The 19,293-nt window shown below is 31.9% G+C and overlaps 1 protein-coding gene across 6 annotated transcripts in view; it reads left to right on the top strand.

The window, feature by feature from the left end:
• The window catches only part of SNTG1 (syntrophin gamma 1), an 818,827-nt gene that overhangs the window by 667,122 nt on the left and 132,412 nt on the right, over positions 1-19,293 (top strand). For all 6 annotated transcript variants that reach the window (XM_077876979.1, XM_077876980.1, XM_077876977.1 and 3 more), the window contains one exon: positions 2,558-2,596. In XM_077876979.1, the coding sequence (XP_077733105.1) occupies positions 2,558-2,596 (39 nt within the window). The remainder of the gene's footprint in view (positions 1-2,557; positions 2,597-19,293) is intronic.

Genomic DNA, 19,293 nt, shown 5'->3' with positions numbered 1-19,293 from the left:
AAAAATGATGCAGAGAATTTAGGATTTCCATTATTTAGAATTAATATTGTTGCCAAAAGTAGACAATTTTTAAAACTTTGCTCTAAGAATGCATTTAAGAATATATTATTTATAGTTTGATATTTTATTACATTTAATACATTAAACATTATTTCAACCATATGACATACAGCATTATTTTTAAAAATAAATTTAAATTGTCATTAATGTTTCCAATAGTTTTATCTTATTAAGCTATTTTAGTGATATGGTTTCTTATGACTACTAAATGAGTAACCTAAAACAAAGTACTTCTAACATTTTTTACATTGAGTTTATTCATAATTTAGGTTTCCTAAAGTATGTTTGTAAATGTAAAAGCGGGCACACTGTTTCCAACTGATAAACACTTTCACACCTGAGGAAGAAACTTCCATTGATTCCTTATCCCTCCAACCATGGGCATGCCTGCAAAGTGATTGAGGCTCTGAAGGTGAACAGCTGGCAACCTCTACTCTGGGACCCACTGAGGTTCACACATGGTTGTCACTCACTTGGTACTTGCATATATAAATCCTAATCTAGAGTTGCCAAGAAAACAATAAAGGCACAAAGGATAGTACAAAAAGGACATATTTGCTTAGCTTCCTTAAAATATTCTCATTGTCTTCAAAGGAAATCCAATCTTCTTTTACATTAATTTTTGTCTTATTATTTATTGTATTAATAATCATCACTTATTGAGTTCTAACTTCATGACATTTGTTTTTTCATTTAATTTTTCCAACAAATATATCTGGCTAATATTACTATGGACATTTTACAAAGGATGGAAATTAGGCACAGGATAATTAATAACCTGTCTATGACTGCAAAGCTTGACAATGTTATTTTATGTCTACATTGTAGCTTCTGCACTGAACTTAAGTTCATTTCATACTGCAGACACTTGGACTCTTCAGACTCTGTAAACTAGCATCATTATGCTATTTTCACAGCTTGGAATAACTTTCATTTTCATGTTCCAGCACTTACAGTACCATGACTCACATTGGTAGAAGATCATTAAAGATCACATTGGTAGAAGATCATTTTTAGAAATGAATGAATGATAGTCTTCACACTTCTCTTTGCACATATCATATATATATATATATATATATATATACACAAACACACATATGATACATACATATATATACATATATATGTGTATATATATATATATATATATATATATATATATATAGTGCATGTGCACATTTATATACATTACTGTGGCCCAAGCATTGTTACAATTACTCGGATTATTCAGACTTTTTTTCAGGTTAAAAAATTAAAAATTACAAAACTAGACAGTTCATGCTGGAAGACAAGCATACATACAAAATATTGGTAGAATTTTATAATTTTTATAACAATCTGTAAGAACAACAAAAAGCATAGTTCCACAAAGTATTCAATATGGATTTTTAAGTTGATTAATAAAAGATGTTTAGGAGGCATTTTTTTCTGTCTCTAGACTATCCTGATTTTAGCTGAAGATACCAGTAGTTTAGAGATTCTTTAGCTGATTCCTCACCAAAACAAAAACTATTTTGAAATGACTATAGCAATGTAAGAAAGATATATGTTTTTTGTACATGCCCCTGATTAGATAACATGAATCTTCTAATGTTTTCTTTTTTTGTATATGTTTCCAGTAAGTCTTTTCTTGTACATAAGCCATTGATGATTCTCCAACTCTGTGTACCATATCTATTAAATTTCCTGTTAGTTCATATTTATCAGTAAGACAAAGGGAACCAAAACTAACAAGGAAAATAAAATAATTCAGTAAAATAGTTTCTAAGTGAAAACAGTGTTTAGTGTGATGTAGATTATACCATACAGAGTTAGCATTATAGAAGTTTCTCTAGAAAGCCAAAGAAAAATAAAAATTGGTTTTGATTACTGAAGATTCTGTTGAACAAAGACTTTGTGTGCTATAAGGTTATTTGTCTAAATCTGATGTTCATTTTAAGTTGGATTTTGAAGTTTGTTTATATGACAGTATAGAGGAATTTTTTTTCCTTTGAAGATTAATTTTAAGTTGTTATGAAATGTCACTCATTAAATTATTTAAAGTAAATGTTATACTTTATTTGGAGTCCTGAATGAAAATATTTTGATACATATACTTTTTTATCTTTTAGTATTTGAGTATTTCATTTCCTTTTCTCTTGAATGTTAAAAGAAATTGAAAATAATATTTCAAGATAAAAAAATAAATTACAAATATCACTCTATATTCTCTGTAGATTCTTGTCTAACATTATATGGAAACACAGGCTTTTAATATTTCATAAATGAGAAAATTATTAGATGAAAATCTTTTTCAAAATGCTTCCATATCATTTTGGTAGCCAAAATCTTTTAAAAAGTTGTAATTGGTGTTTGATAGGCAATGATTTTAATATGACAATTTAGAATATTAGTATATATCAATGTACTAAAAAATAGATTCTCATAAGTTTGAGGGCTCTTGTGTAACTTTATGTTTATTGTTCTCATTTTTATTATTTATTTATTGTTGCAGATTAAAAAAATCAACCGAAACTTTCCTGTAAACCAGCAGGTAAGAGGAAAAATACTTGGAAAGACAAACCATATATTTCTTTCATTTTATCTACTACAGAAGATAATCCTGATTCATTTAATTTTTATGTGGAAATAATTGGCACTCTCATTTGCTCTCCAGGAAAATACATAATTTATTAGATTTCTTTCATATTATGTAATATATCTGTTTCTTTAATCATATTAAAAGCAATTTAAAAAATTATTTTATCTAAGTAAATAATCAAAACCTAGTTTTGTTGTATGTTTGACAAAATACATATATTTATTTTTATTTGAATATAATATTGGAGAACTAGGAGAGCTATTTACATAAAATAGCTTGTATCTTAGTAGGAGATCTATTTTTCTTTATTTAAACTCAAGTTGTTTAATATATAATATATTATTTGATTCAGGGATAGGATTTAGTGATTCATCAGTACCATATAATCCCTAGTGCTCATTGTATCAGGTGCCCACCTGAATGCTCATCACCCAATTACTCCATTCCCTGACCCACTTCCCTTCCAGCAACCCTCAGTTTGTTCCCTATAGTCAAAAGTCTTTCATGGTTTGCCTCCCTTTCTGTTTTTATCCTATTTTATTTTTCCTTCCCTTCCCTATGTTTATCTGTTCTGTTCCTTAAATCCACATTTGAGTGAAATCATATGGTACCTGTCTTTTCTCTGACTTAGCATAATACCCTCTAGTTCCATCCACATTGTTGCAAGTGGCAAGATTTCATTCCTTTTGATGGCTGAGTACTAGTCTTCTACTTTATCCATTGATGGACATGGACATTGCTGCTATACACATTGGGGGTCCATATGCCCCTTCAGATCACTATTTTTGTTTGGAATATCTATGTTTAATTGATCTAAAAGTTAGAAGGAATTTTCAAAATTAGAAGACAATATTTAACATGAGTCTAAATGAATCCATAGAATGAAAATGATGTATAACTAATCCAGCCAAGAATTTAGTTATTAGATTAATAATTGATTATAGAATAAAGTAATTGATTATATAAAATAAATAATTCTATTTATAATTTTATAAAGCTGCAGTTAACTCTTGCATTGCCTTCATAAACATTATGAAAACATTCATTTGAATGAAGAAAGTAAATGTAGGCTCCATTTTGGACTGATGCAATCAGTTGTGTGTCAGGTTTGTGTGATGGTAGAGAAGCAAAGGCCAGCCATGCATTTCTTAACCTTGACATCAACCTCAATGTGTAACCATTGATCAACATCCAAACATCTATCCACTTATAAATAGGAGGTCAATCGCAAGTTAATTTGAATGGTAAAATTTTAAATAACCCAACTTAGGAAAACTAAGTTGCTTTTTTTTTAAGATTTTATTTATTTATTCATTAGAAACAGAGAGAGAGGCAGAGAGATAGGCAGAGGGAGAAAAGCTTTTTTTGTTTTTAAGACTTTATTTATTTATTCATGAGACACACACAGAGAGAGAAACAGAGACATAGGCAGAGACAGAAGCAGGCTCCATGCAGGGAGCCCGATGTGGGATTCAATCCTAGGACTCTAGGATCACGCCCTGGGCTGAAGGCAGGCGCTCAACCGCTGAGCCACCCAGGCATCCCTAAGTTGCTTTTCTTATCTAAACCTCAGTTCCTTCATTGGTAATATTTTAAAAGTGCAACTACTTTACATGTTTATTTTTAGAGATTAAATAAAAAATGTAAAATTCTCAGTATATGCCATTATTATCATTAATATGTTAAAATTTTAAATTTGTTCTTTAGAATACAGAATTTATAGTATTGTATAAGTTATATTATTAGTGGTGCCACTAGCCCAGACTAGCCCACAAAGTTACGTGTGACTGAAATACTAATGAAAATAGCTCTGGAAAGTTCAGTGTGTCTACAGTGCTCTGAACTATGTCTTTACAGCTATCGGCATATCTTGTTTCTGAGCCACGTTGATGTTTTAGGTAGATGCAGAAGTTGGAGAGCTGTATGTCATGTGTCTCACTACATTCCACTGTGGTTACATCTGAGGCTCTTGTTTGTGGTGCAGAGACCAAAGCTCTAGCCCAGAGCTACTGATTCACTAGCTCTGTAATGATACCTGGGAAACTCTTCTGTGGCTCCCATTCCATCCCAGATGCTTCTGATGCCAGTAGGGCGTTACTTAGAAAGTAGTTTAACAATTTTATAGGGCTATAGTGGAGGAAAAATTCATTAATGAGAAATTCAGATAGAAAGGAACATCAGCCATCATAGAAGGTTGTAATGCCCATCAGTAAACATAGTCGTTTTATAGTCAGATACATAAAATTTAGATCTATTCATTCGGGGAATTCTTGCCAAAAATGTAATTGATGAATGTTTCTTTAAGACTGACCCTAATATCTATGTTATTATCCTTCCTTGCCCTTCCTAACTTCGACATATGAAGTATTAATAATTAGCGTAGTTTATATTACTATAAATATTTCATAATCCTAATAACCTATGACTATTCTTTATTTACAATGACAACTATATTCAATGCTCCCTACATTTTCCCTTCAATGACCTGTGGCATTCTTTGCCACCTCTGCATTTACCTATGTTTTGAATAATAGTAAAGTAAGTAAGAATCTGAAAAAACTTACATATAAAATAAATAATAAAAACTATTCAATATGCCAAGCCACATATATGTTAAAAATGTAGATAAACGTTAGTATTCATAGCTTTTTATTTGATAGCCTTATAATATTATTATACTGAAATTTTATTTCAAATCTCTTAGCATTTCACTTTTTTAAAAAAATCCTAATGAATTCTTGACATTTTAAAAACTGAAAGCAGAGTTAATAATTTTTTTATTTACTTTCCATCATGGAAATGAAGATTTCTGGGAAATAGGATTCATTTATAGTCCAATATTCATGTATACACACCATTGGAAAACTCACTTGCATAATGTGATAGCAATGCATTAGGAGGCCAAGATACATTCCCTACTTAATAAAATGTGAGCCACCTTAATGAATAAGAATCCAAAAACAGATATAATCTCATCTCTCCTTCAGATTTAGCATGAAAAAAAAATACTCAACCCTGTAAGCCATAAAGAACATGCAAATTTAAAACATGGTGAAATAGCACTACATATACACTAGAACAGCTAAGAATTTGCACGGAGAACCTGGAGTTGTTATACACTACTAGCGGAAATGCAAAATGGCACAAACACTTCAAAGAGGCTGGCAGTTACTAAAAGGTCAGATCTACACCTACCAAGTGATCCAGCCAGTCCACTCCTAGGAAGTAAAAGCATGTGTTCCTACAACGACTTGTTTATGAATGTCCATAGCAGCTTTGTATGTTAATAGCCCAGTTAATTACAGGAAACAACTCAAATTCCAACAGGTGAATGGACATACAGTATCATATCAATACAATGGAATGTTACTTAGCAGTTAAAAGGAACACACTCTTGATATGTGCTACAGCATAGATGAATCTCAAAATGATTGTGCTGAGTGAAAGTAACTATGCACTGTCCCCTCCAAAAATACAGTATATTCTGTATGGTTCTATTTATATAATATTCTAGGGATTGAAAACAAAGGTACAAAATCAGAAAGCATATCAGCAGTTGTCTGGAAGGGAAGGGAAGGTGGTAATAGAAAGGGAGTATAAAGGAGCATGAGGGAATCTTTTGGTGATGGATATGCTCATTATGTTGATTATAGTGATGGTTTTATGAGTGCATAGATATGGCAAAATTTATTAAACTTTACCATTTAAATATGTGCCATTTATTTATGTCATTATACTTCAATAAACTCTAAACCATTTATTATTAAAACATCTGGGAATTGGGGGCACCTGGGTGGCTCAGTAGTTAAGTGCCTGCCTATGGCTCAGGTCATGAACACGAGGTCCGGGGATTGAGTCCTGCATCAGGCTCCCCACAGGAAGCCTTCTCCTTCTGTCTATATCTCTGTCTCTCTCTATGTGTCTCTCATGAATAAGTAAGTAAAATCTTTACATAAGTAAATAAATAAAACATCTGGGAATCAAATAAGTTAAAAATTATATTAAACCAAGGCCATTGGGATTTGCTTTAGTCTTAATTATTGTCTAGACTTGAAATTATAATTGTGTATCTCTTAATTCACTTTTTGTTAGGAGTAACTTTCTCCTTTCTTCTATGTATCTAGAACATAACCATGTGTCTTCTCTGTCATAATTTTGATCAGATTTATTTATTTAAAAAAATGCTTTCAAAAAAAATGCAGTGAAATTCAGTTTCAATTGATATGCTTCCTGAAAATCATGGAAAAGGGGGACAGTGGTCTTGCTGCTAAGTATCTGTTAAGCAGTGGTACTCAGCTAGGTGTTAAATTATGTTGTGATAATTTGCTCAATGAATTAGAGATCATTTAGGCAAGCAGACCTATATCACACTGCTGTACATGCCTAACTCCATTATGTAATAATTTATTGTTTTTCATTTTTTATTATTATTAACTAAAATTCCTTCCATTGTGAAGCATACCTCATTATTTTCATGAAAATAACATTTTACAATGAATATCTTTAGTGCTTACCAATGAGAAAGGTTAGGGAAGATTAATTCATCATGAAAATATTAATATAATGAACTCCCTTTATATCAGGCACTATGCAAAATAGCATTATTAAATTATAATAGTTTAAACACATAAAAATTATATTAATCTGAAATAAAATAGTACTTCAGTTTATCTTATAGAAACATTCATTTTGTCTAGTTATAATAATTTGGATACATTATTATAGATAGATGTATTGAATATATAGAATGCTGGTGAAAACAGAGAGAAACGTGACTAGTTATCTCTAATTGTGTTAGGAGAGCTAAAAAATTCAGAACACTTTAAAAATCCACTTTTGGAGTAGCATCAAAGAAGATACAGGAATAAGGACCTACAAAACTTTGGTTTTCTGTAAAAACCTGCAGAAATCGTCCCAATAAACTTTTCTCAACTTTGAAAATTCACCAAAGGCTCACTGAACCCAGGGAGCATTTACAGGCACACCCTGAAATATTGCAGGTTCAGTTCCAGACCACCACTATAAAGTGACTATCACAATATACTGATTCAAATGAATTTTTTGTTTCCCAGAGCATGTAAAAGTTATTTACACGGTACTGCAGGTCTAAAAAAAGTACATACCATAATTTTTTTAAAAAATTTGTTGCTAAAAATGTGAACTATCATCTGCATTTTCATCATTTTTTTCTGGTGGTGGATCTTGCCTTAGTGTTATGGTTGCTGACTTATCAGGGAAAGAATGTTTGCTAAAGGTTGGGGTGACTGTAGTAAGTGCTCAAAATAAGACCACAGTGAACTTTGATCCATGAACGGACTCTTCCTTTCATGTATGGCTTCTTTGTTACATGTGATGTTTATGTGAGTGAAATTCAATAGCATTTCACCCACAATAGAACTTCTTTCAAAATTGGATTCAATCCTCTCAAAACCTTCCTGCTGCTTTATCAACTAAGTTTAAGTAATATTCTAAATCCTTTCTTGTTTCAACAATTTCCACAGCATCTTCACCAGGAGTAGAGTCCATAAAAACAAAAACAAACAAAAAAAAAAACTTTCTTTGCTCATCCATAAGAAGCAATTCCTTCTCTGTTCAAGTTTGATTACGAGATTGCAGCAATTCGGTCATACCTGCAGGCTCACTTCTAATTGTAGTTCTCTTGCTATTTCCATTCCATCTGTAGTTTTCCCATCCACTGAAATTTGGAATCTCTCAAAGCCATCCATGAGGGTTGGAATCAACGTCTTCCAAACTCTATGTTGATATTTTACCTCTTTCCATGAATCACAAATGTTCCTAATGGCATCTAGCATCAGTCCTTTGTAGGAGGTTTTCAATTACTTTGCCCAGATTCATCAGAGGAATCACTGTCTATGGCAGCCATAGTCTTATGAAATGTGTTTCTTAAATGATAATACTTGAAAGTCAAAATTATCCCTTGACCTGAGGGCCACAGAATGGATGCTGTGTTAGCAGGCATACTAACAACATTGACTCCATTGTACATCTCCATCTGAGCTCTTGGGTGACTAGATGTCAATACTTTGAGAGGAATATTTTTTTCCTGAAAAGTAGGCTTCAACTGTATAAAATAGTAAACCACGTTATAAACAGATATGCTGTTGTCCAGCTTTTGTTGTTCCACTGATAGAACACAGGTAGAATAGATTTAGCATAATTATGAAGGGCCCTAGGATTTTCAGAATGGTAAATGAGCATTGGTTTCAGCTTAAAGTCACCAGCTACATTGTTCCTTAACAGGAGAGTCAGCCAGTCCTTTGACACTTCGAAGCAAGGCATTGACTTCTCCTCCTTAGGTATGAAAGTCCTAGATGGCATTTTCTTCTAGTAAAAGGCTGTGTCATCCACACTAAGAACCTGTTGCTTTGTGTAGGCATCTTCATTAATAACCCTAACTTGGTCTTTTGAATAACTTGCTGCAGCTTCTACATCAGTGCTTCCTACTTCATCTTGCATTTATATATTATGGAGATGTCTTCTTTCCTTATACCACATGAACCAGCATCTGCTACCTTCAGACGTTTTCCTCTGCAGTTTGTTTACTTCTCTCATTTCATCAAATTGAGAGTTAGAGACCTCCTCTGGATAAAGATTTGGCTTAAGGGAGTGTTGTGCTGGTTTGATCCTCTCTTCAGACTGTTAGAACTTTCCATATCAGTAATAAGGCTGTTACACTTTCTTATCATTTGTGTGTTCACTGGAGTAGCACTTTTATCTTCCTCCAAAAACTGTTCCTTTGTGTTCACAAGTTGGCTATTTGGCCTAAGAGGCCTAGTTTTCAGCCTATCTCAGCTTTTGAAATGCCTTCCTCACGAAGCTTCCTCATTTCTGACTTTTGATTTAAAGTGAGAGATGTGTGACTCTTACTTTCACTTGAACTCTTAGAGGCCATTATAAGGTTATTAATTGACCTAATTTCAAGATTGTTGTGTTTCAGGGTGTAGAAAGTCTGCAGAAGAGGGAGAGAGGTGGAGAAATAACCCTGATCAATTGAGCATTCAGAACACATATAACACTTACTGATTAAGTTCTCCGTCTTATAGAGGGACACTCTGTGGTGCCCCAAAACAATTTCCATAGTAACATCAAAGCTCACTGATCACAGATCACCATAACAAATATAACAACAGTGAAAATGATTGAAATATTGCAAGAACTACCAACATTTGACAGATACACAAAGTGAGCATATGGCACTGATAGACTGGCTCAATGCAGGGTTGCTGCAAAACTTCAATGTATTAAAAAAAAAAAAAAAGTGACACCTGCAAGGCAAAACATGATACAGCAAAGCACAAAAAAAATGGAGTGTGCAGGTAGGTATTCAAGAAAAACAACTGAATCTTGATAAAACAGTTTCCTGGCATTTTATCTTGATCTGGTGAATCTCCCCCAGCAACACAGGGACCCTGAAAGCAGCAGCTCACATTCCCAGGGCAGCCTGCCTACTCCAGGCATCATTTAAACAACTAGTCCTATCTACCTGTTAGATTAGGCTATAATCTAATGATGAGAATTCCCTTCACTCATTTTAGCTTTATTGAAATGTGTGCATCTATGTGTCATTTTTAAGCAAAATATTCTATTAATGAGATTGGCAAATTGTCTTTGTTTTTATTTTGTATTTCAAAACTCAGGTTCTTTTCAATGGGAAAAAAGACTTTTATAAATACTGACACCAAATTGAGTCACATAATCTGGGGATAATGAACCTGTTATTGTTTTAGTCCATTTTATAATACTTAGTGATAAAATATGGTGGCATTCTATGCTTTAAAACAGAATCCTCTTCTAAATTAGTATTTCCCTGTATATGAATTCTCATAAAAGGAACTAGCTTCTAAATCAGTATGAAAAAGTAGTGGAAGAGGTTTCATAGGAAAAAGAGGACCGACTAAAAAGTACTTTATAGGTGAGCACACACCAAATTAGGCACAAAAATTAGTTATCATTATAACTAAAAAATTAACTACATTTTAGTTTCTTGGAAAACTCTTTTCTTGGAAAAAAGCATTGATGAATCAGGAGATAGAAAGAAGATAGGAAAAGATAAGATATAGTATATAGTGTATACAGAATTTTATACCTTGGAGAAGGCACTAATGGGAAATCAGTGGAATACTGAGATATGGAATGGGATCATTTGTGCAGTTATTTTTAAGGATGAAAAGGTAAAAGCCCGTTTCCATGAACTTTTTTGCAGCAAAACTTCACCTGTAGAAGTTGCTGCACCACAAAAAAAAAAAAAAAAAAAACAAGTTCACAAAGAACTCTCCTCAGGATTTACTCTCTATTACTTTTCTGGACTTAAAATGATATTTAGATCCTTGCACATATCAATTTGGGAAATACAAAATCCAGCTTGAGAGGTGATAGCTTGCACATAGCCATTGAAGGTGCCAAATCTTATCCTCCTTCAATCCCACACTTACTCCAGCCCCAGCCTGCTTTATGCCATTACATTTTCCAGAATTTTATATAAATGAAATCATACAGTTTGTATGATTTTTTTGTCTGGTTTCTTTCACACAGCATAAAATTATTTTTAGTTTTATCCTTGTTACCTTATACATCAGTTCTTCATTCTATTTATTACTGAATAATATTTCATTGCTGGCTATACCACCATTTGTATAACTACCCATTCACCTGGTAATGCATACTTGTTGTGTTGTAAGTTTTGATGTATAGCAGATAAAGCTTCTATAAATATTTATGGACAAGTCCTTGTTTTGACATATGCTCTTATTACTTGGGTAAAATCCTGGTTACAGAATAGGTAGAAAATACTGAGGTACATGTTGAACTTTTTGAGAAATTCAATACTATTTTTCTGAGGCGTTGGGCCTTTTGGCATTCACACAAGCTGTGTAAAGAGAATTCCCGGTATGGTCAGTTTTTAGATGTAGGCATTCTAATAGACCAGTTGTGATCTTTCATTGTGGTTTTAATTTGCATTTCTCAAATGACTAATAATGCTGGGCACCTTCTCATGTGCTTACTTGCCATGCATATATCTTCTTTTGTGAAGTGTCTGTTCAAATATGTTGCCCTAAATTAGAAGTTCTTAATTATGATGAAGTCCAATTTATCATATTTTAATGGATCATGCTTTTGCATTATACTTAAGAAATCTTTGCCCAATCTAAAACATAAATTTTCACCTCTGTTTATTCTTAGATTTTGTTTTGTTTTGTTTTATAATATTCTCTCATGTCTGATCCATTTGGTGCTAATGCTTGTTTTAGGAGTGAGGTAGAGATGAAAGTTATTTTTTAAATGAATATCCAATTGTTCCAATGTTTGTTGAAAATATTATTCTTTATCAACCGAGTTGTTTCATGCTCTTATCAAAAAATAAATTGATCATATATGTGTGGATCAATTTCTGGACATTCAATTCTGTTGAGCTGATCTATTTATAGATTTTGACACTAATATCACACCATCTTGCTTACTGTAGTTTTTCAATGTCTTAAAGTCAGGAGTTTAAGTCCTGTAGCTATGCAACTCTTACATGAAATTATTTTAGCTACTCTAGGCTCTTGTCATTTCTGTGTTAAAAAGAAAAAATCAAATTGTCACTGTACTTATATTTGTAGGGCTATTTGGATTTTTTAAAATTTTTTATTTATGAGATACACAGAGAGAGAGGTGGAGACACAGATAGAGGGAGAAGCAGGCTCCCTGCGGGGAGCCTGATGCAGGACTTGATCCCAGGACCCGGTGATCACAACCTGAGCCAAAGGCAGATGCTCAACCTCTGAGATACCCAGGTGCCCTGGGGTATTTGGATTTTTACTGTGATTGCTTTGAATCTGTAGCTAAATTTTGGGAAAGTTGACATTTACCAATATTGAGCTTTGAGATCCTTTGACCTGGCATACCTTTCCATTTTTTAGTTTTTTTAAAATTTCTCTCAGAAATAATTTTCGGTGTTTAATGTATAGATGTTGTATACATTTTATCAGATTTATCCCTAAGTATTTCATAATTTTCAGATGGTATAAGAATGAGAATATTTCTTATATTCAAGTCCTAGTTTTTCTTTGCTAATATAATAGAGATACAAATGATTTTTATATTGATTTTGTGTTCTTAAGAGTAATAGTAGCTTTAGACATTCAGTTGGGAAATATTCATTTTTCTTGAATTTTCTGGAGAATTTTATGTAGCACTAGGATTATATATTCTTTAAATATTTGGCAAAATTCTCCCATTTATCTAGACCTGAAGTTTAATTTATGTGTAGGTTTTCAACTAAAGTTTACATTCTTTTGAAAGTATAGGACTATTCAGGCCACTTACTTCATTTTGAGTAAGATTTGATTATTTAGATCCTTCTAGAAATACATGCATTTTATTTTAATCTAAGTTGTTGGTGTAAATGTATTATTATTCTTAAAATGTATATTTTAAGAGCTATAGATTTTTCTCAAATACCGTTTACCTAACTCTCCTCAAGTTTGATATGTTGTATTTTCATTTGCAATATGCTCAACAATATTCTGTCACTTTATTTGTGATTTATTTCTTTAGTCATGGTTGTTTTGAGGAATTTTTAATCTCCAGATGTTTTTGAATCTTCCGTACTTCCTTCTCTTTTTAATTTCTAATTTAATATTAATTTAAACATAGAAGATATTTCATGTGATTCCAAATCCTTAAATCTCACTGAGATTTATGTTATTGTTTAACCTGGAACATAATGCCAAAGTATTTATAAAGAATATGCATATACTCTGTTGTTTTGAGATAAAAAATGTTTTTCAAATATCAGTCATGTCAAAATGCTTGACAGTGCTATTCAAGTCTTCTATATTTTACTGGCTTTTTGATTAGTTGTTTTACCAAGTATTAAGATAGTAATATCTAATTCTCCAACTATAATTATTTAAATTTTTTTAGTTCTATTATTTGTTCTATTGTATACTGGGTTTCTACATTCATAATTGCCATATATTAGATATTTAGATATTAGATATTTTTGTCATGAGATGTCTTTTTTTTCTATATTTCTTGGCCTAAAGATTCTTAGGATTCTTTATTTTTTAAGTTTTAAAAATTTTAATTACAGTATAGTTAACATACAGTGTTAACTTAGTTTCATGTGTACAGTATAGTAATTCAACAATTGTATACATTATTCAGTGCTCATCATGATAAGTCTACTACTCATCAGTCCCCATCACCTATTTTGCCCATTGCCCTACTCATCTCTGGAAACATCTGTTTGTTCTCTATAGTCAAGAAACAAGAATTTTCTTGTTTCTCTTTCTCTGTTCCCTTTGTTCACTTGTTTTGTTTCTTAAATTCCACATATAAATGAGATCATGCTATTTGTATTTCTCTGGCTGGCTTATTTTGCTTAGCATTATACTCACTAGCTCCATTCATGTAGTTGCAAATGGCAAGATTTTATTCTTTCTTATGGCTGAATTATATATATATAATGTATATAATATTTAATATAATATTTAATATAATATATAATCATATATAATATAAAATATAATATAATTATATTATATATACACACATGCATTTTATTTTAATCTAATATTAGATTAATCTATATTATTTCTAATATATATATATATTTATATATATATAGGCTCCTTCCATAATTTGGCTGTTGTAAATAATGCTACAATAAATTTTGGGGTGCATTTATCCTTTTGAACTAATGTTTTTGTATTCTTTGAGTAAATATCCAGTAGTGCAATTACTGGTAATAGGAAATTTCCATTTTTAATTTTTTTAATATTTTGATTCTAATTTTCTTAGTGAATCCTGTTCTAATCTTCTACATTCCATCTATTCCTCATTGGTGAAGTTAAAGCATATTTATTCTAGAAAATATAAATTTGGGTCTTGCAAGATTGTGCAAGATTGGAATCCATGAGTAAATGTCTAATGCTAATGATGGAAAATGGAAAAATTGCAGAGTTTCAGGTGATTCTCAAGGTGTTAATCTAGTGAATTCAAATCCACACTTTCTATATGCAGAATGTATATGAAAGTCTTAACTTGGTTGAAGTTAAGCTTGTTGTGACAAGAAGTGTAGAGTGGTAACAATAGCTCAAAATTTCCTGAGTTTGGGTAATCTTGATTTTGAGATTGGAACAAATGAATGGACTCCCATTTACAACAGAAGAGTATCTTCCTTGAGCTTGTATATTTATCACCAAGATCGTATTTCTTGTAAGAGTGCAATTAGTTGCAATTATGTATTTGAAAATCCAAATGAATTTGTATGAATTCAATGATTTATTATTTTAAGTGAAATACATGGAGACAGAATATGTAAGAAAATACATTGTAGCTATATTATCTCATACCTTAATGAACTGGTGAGTACAGATATTTTTCGAAGCAAAGATACCATCAGTTAACTGACATATTTATGTTTTTTTAAAAAAATTTACTCAAATACATTTAAATTCAGACATTCTTATTCTAATGGTGAGAGTATGAATTATTATATTTTGGAGGGTGGTTTTGTATTGTGTATCAAAATATAAATCGCATGTATCATTTGACTCAATAATAATCATTTTTAAAGTGTGTTGTCAACAGAAAATAATTACATGTAATAGAAAAATTAAGGCAAGACAATTGTGACATCAAATAATGGTTATATAAATTTTTACAATCATTCTATGGATTATAATATTAACAATCTCAAATAGTTCTATACATGTGGAAATAAAAGTTCAAAAATAAAACATTCACACACAGGGTGTGTGAGGGGGTTTTTTTCTCAAGTTTTAGGATGATTATCTGTTGAGATGGTTAATCTTTAATGTCCTCTAAAAAAGACATTAGAGCTGAAGGAGAGATGCCACTTTCAAGTTTTATTTTATATATTTTATATGCTTGACTTTTTAATGAACATTATTTAGATGTTATTTGTTAGCTTAAATTTTTTTAATTTTATATATTTTTATTAAAAATAGATATATTTTATATTTTGTAAAATACCAAATAATTCTGAAGTACAGAAAAGGAATACTTGAAACTATTGAACTTGAAGGAGATTAATTCTTTCTAGATTACAGTGCCCACAATCCTCAAAGCAGAAGAATCATGCCATTTACACTAACAAGGAATTGAGAGATAATTTTCTTTCACTATATATGAAAACTTTCTTGATTTGTTAGTTTTTATTTTTTCTAAGAAATAAAATTAGAAATCTAGTGGAAGAATTAATTTGTAAAGCCTCAAAATATATTCCGACAAATTGACATACAGCAGAATGTCATGATAACATTTATAGTTATTTTTAACTACTCAATGAGCAATGACCTATAGTGAAATTTGCATTTTAATTACATAATCTTACCCACTGAGGCATGAGTGAATTTTATACACAGTTTGAACAACAGACAGATTTAGGAGACTAAGATGGGTATGCTTAATATTTGTTTTAATGATTGAAACTAAAATTTTTTGAAAATGAAATTTGTTTGGATTTCTTATGCTCTGTATGATAGTTATTTTGTACCATAGCAAAACAATAAATGCAGCATATGTATCAAAGCATATTAAAGTATAAACCAATATTAATGATTACATAATTAAAAAGCTTAAAAATTTATGATAATGTAATGTTTTAAGATAATTAGAGGTGTTGAGGGACAGTTATTTTCACTAGAGAAAATGATACAGTACATTTATGTTAATAAATATTAAATAGTCTATGATTATACATAAAAAGAAAGGGATCTAGATGCAGAATAGAACTATGGCTGGAGGACGAAAGACAAAAATAAACACCTATCAGTTAATTCTGACATTTTATTCAAGTAAAGCTTCTTGGGGCTTCTGTGTGGAGAAGCTCTTCCACTATACCTTTCATAAGGGACTTGAAAAGAGGCTGGAGGAGAAAGTATGGACATGCTAAGGGGATGGACAATAGACATCACAGTTTTGAAGGGTGTTAGATTTCTTGTTAGAGATAGAGGAGAAATTGTCATTTCATAAGATCTTTCCAATAACTTCCAATCACTCTGAATAATACCTACAGTCTTTACAAGAAAGCATAATTAGGAGTCCCATCAAGAGACAGAAACCAGACTAGTTATTTGAACAGAAAGAATTTAATGTAAAGAACTAGATATAAAGTATTAAGTAACAGAAAAAGTGTAAGGAGATTACACAAAGGTTATCACAGAGGTAGGAGACAGCATCCCACACATCTAAGGCTGAAAGAAAAAAGGAAAAAGACAGTATGTGAGTCAGGGTACCTTAGAAAAACAGCAACAAAATAATATATATTTTTATTGAGTTATCTATGTATCTCAATGGCATAAATATATAACAACATATAGCTATATATTGAGATATATATAACACAAAACTCAATATATATATATATATAAAACACAAAAATAATCACATATTACATACAATGTAATAAGAAGTAGTTGAAAACAAACAAAAAAACCCTTCTTTATCTTTGCTCTCTTTCTTGTGTCTGTCTATCCATCTATTATCTATCTATCTATCTATCTATCTATCTATCTATCTATCTATCATCTATCTATCTACCTATCTATCATCTGTTTACACATAGAGAGAGATTGTAAAGAATTGGCTCATGTGGGTATTGGGTCTGACAAGTCTGAAATCTGTAAGCCAGGTCAGCAGTCGGGAAACTCAGGCAGAATTTCTATGTTACAGTTTTAGACAGAATTTCTTTTTCTCTAAGAATTAAGATTTTACTCCGTCAATAACTGGGAGAGGCCCACATTATGGAGGGTAACCAGCTTTATTTAAAGTTAACTTATTGTAAATGTCAATCACATTATAAAATAGCTTCACAGGTAGGAATAATTAAAACATAAAAGCTTAGATGGTATTTTAAGCTTTTAAAATGAAATTCAGAAGTCTAGGGAGAAGAGGGTATTGCTTGGCTAGTGTCTCTAAGCTAGAAGAGGGATCCAGTGGAATGGAGCCCAGTGAATCTGGTCATGAAAATGTTGGAAAACCTGTAAACAGGATACAGTTGCTGTTACAGGAGGGCATTGCTGCTGCCCAGGTGAAGAAGCCTTTCTGATGCTCACAGGAAACATGGGCAGGCAGTAAGTCGACCAGCAGTAAATAGGAAGCAGGAGAGAATAAACAACAAAGTCCCTCGTGACCTTGCTATTTCTTTCTTGAGCCCACCTCCTCTGCTTCCCAGAGCACACAATGCTAGAACAATTAGCAAAATTTCATCAGTGTAGTAGACGTGTATCATACTGTGCAGAATATCAAGATAAGTAAGCTCTCTGAGGACTAGAGCAGGAGTGTTGGCATGCACTTGGGACAAGTTTGTGGCAAATAATGACCTACCACTCAAAATTAATCTTCAACTATTAATTCCCTCCTCCATGCAGTTCTAGCTGTGCTGTTTTCTTGCTTCTCATCCAACTTCCCAAGCACACTCCTAACTGAAGGACTGGTCATTTGCTTTTGCTTCTGTCCACATGCCTTTCTGTTAAACACTTAGCTGAGTCACCCGCTTCATTTCAATTTGATCAAATATCATTATTGAGCATATTTTTCCAGAATATTGAAACTAATATAGCAACCCAATCACTCCGTGGTTCTCTATGCCACTCACCTTGTTTTATTTTTTCTGCATGTCACTTATCACTGCATAAAATGATATTATACATACTATACTGTACAAGTGATACCATACTATTCATCTGTTTACTTCTTTATTATACACCTCACCTGAAATAATACAAACTTGTAAGAGTAAGCCTTGTCTGTTCATTGATCTTTCCCTCACAGGTATCACTGTACTTGACATATTGTCAAATCAAAATAAATTTGTTCAATGAGCAAATGAATCTTGGCATACATAACCCAAGTGTCAATGTGACTATGCCAGTAAGCTACAGTAGAACTTCACAATGTGCTCTAAAAAAGGAAAGCAAGGAAAAAACTGAATTTGTGACCCACTGGGAAAGTCAAAGTAATTTAAGAATATAACGCCCATAAAAATCAGGGGTTTTGCTGTTCTTTTATCATTGTACCCAGAGATACTAGAACTAAGTTTGATAGATAGCAACTTCTTATTGATTAAATTAATTAAGAAAAGGTAAAAGCACAGAGAGTAAGTCTTTGTGCTAGGCTGCTATAATGTTTATGTAAAATTATATTTATAACTTCCTGGGTTTTATTATAAAGTTGCAAAAAATCATGAATAACTGGAAAATAGTCAACAGAGAAAAATAACACCACCACAACAATGATAATAGCAACAAAACACCTAAATCTAAAACTAATAATCAGTTGTAAATTATTTCCCATGCATTTCCTTTTTGTAAGCCAAAGAATTTTACTTTTCTATGTGTTCATTTCATGTCATTGCCATTGTTTCATTTCATTGCCATTGGCAGAGGAAGGAGGATAGCCTCTAATGGCAGGAAAAGATAAAGAAATAGGCTCTCCCTTAGAGCTTCTGTAAAGAGTACACCCTGTTGACACCTTGACTTCATTCCAGTGAAACCCATTCCTGACTTTTGGCCTCAAGAGCTATAAGAGAACAAATGTGTGTTATTTTAAGCCACCAAGTTAGAGGTAATTTGTAACAGAGCCATAGGAATGCCATTCATCTGTCAATGAGAAAA

Source organism: Canis aureus, chromosome 28 (genome assembly GCF_053574225.1).
Source record: "Canis aureus isolate CA01 chromosome 28, VMU_Caureus_v.1.0, whole genome shotgun sequence".
NCBI classification, from domain to species: domain Eukaryota; kingdom Metazoa; phylum Chordata; class Mammalia; order Carnivora; family Canidae; genus Canis; species Canis aureus.
The sequence above is the reverse complement of the archived record's forward strand: the minus strand, read 5'-3'. Positions and strand labels throughout refer to the sequence as shown.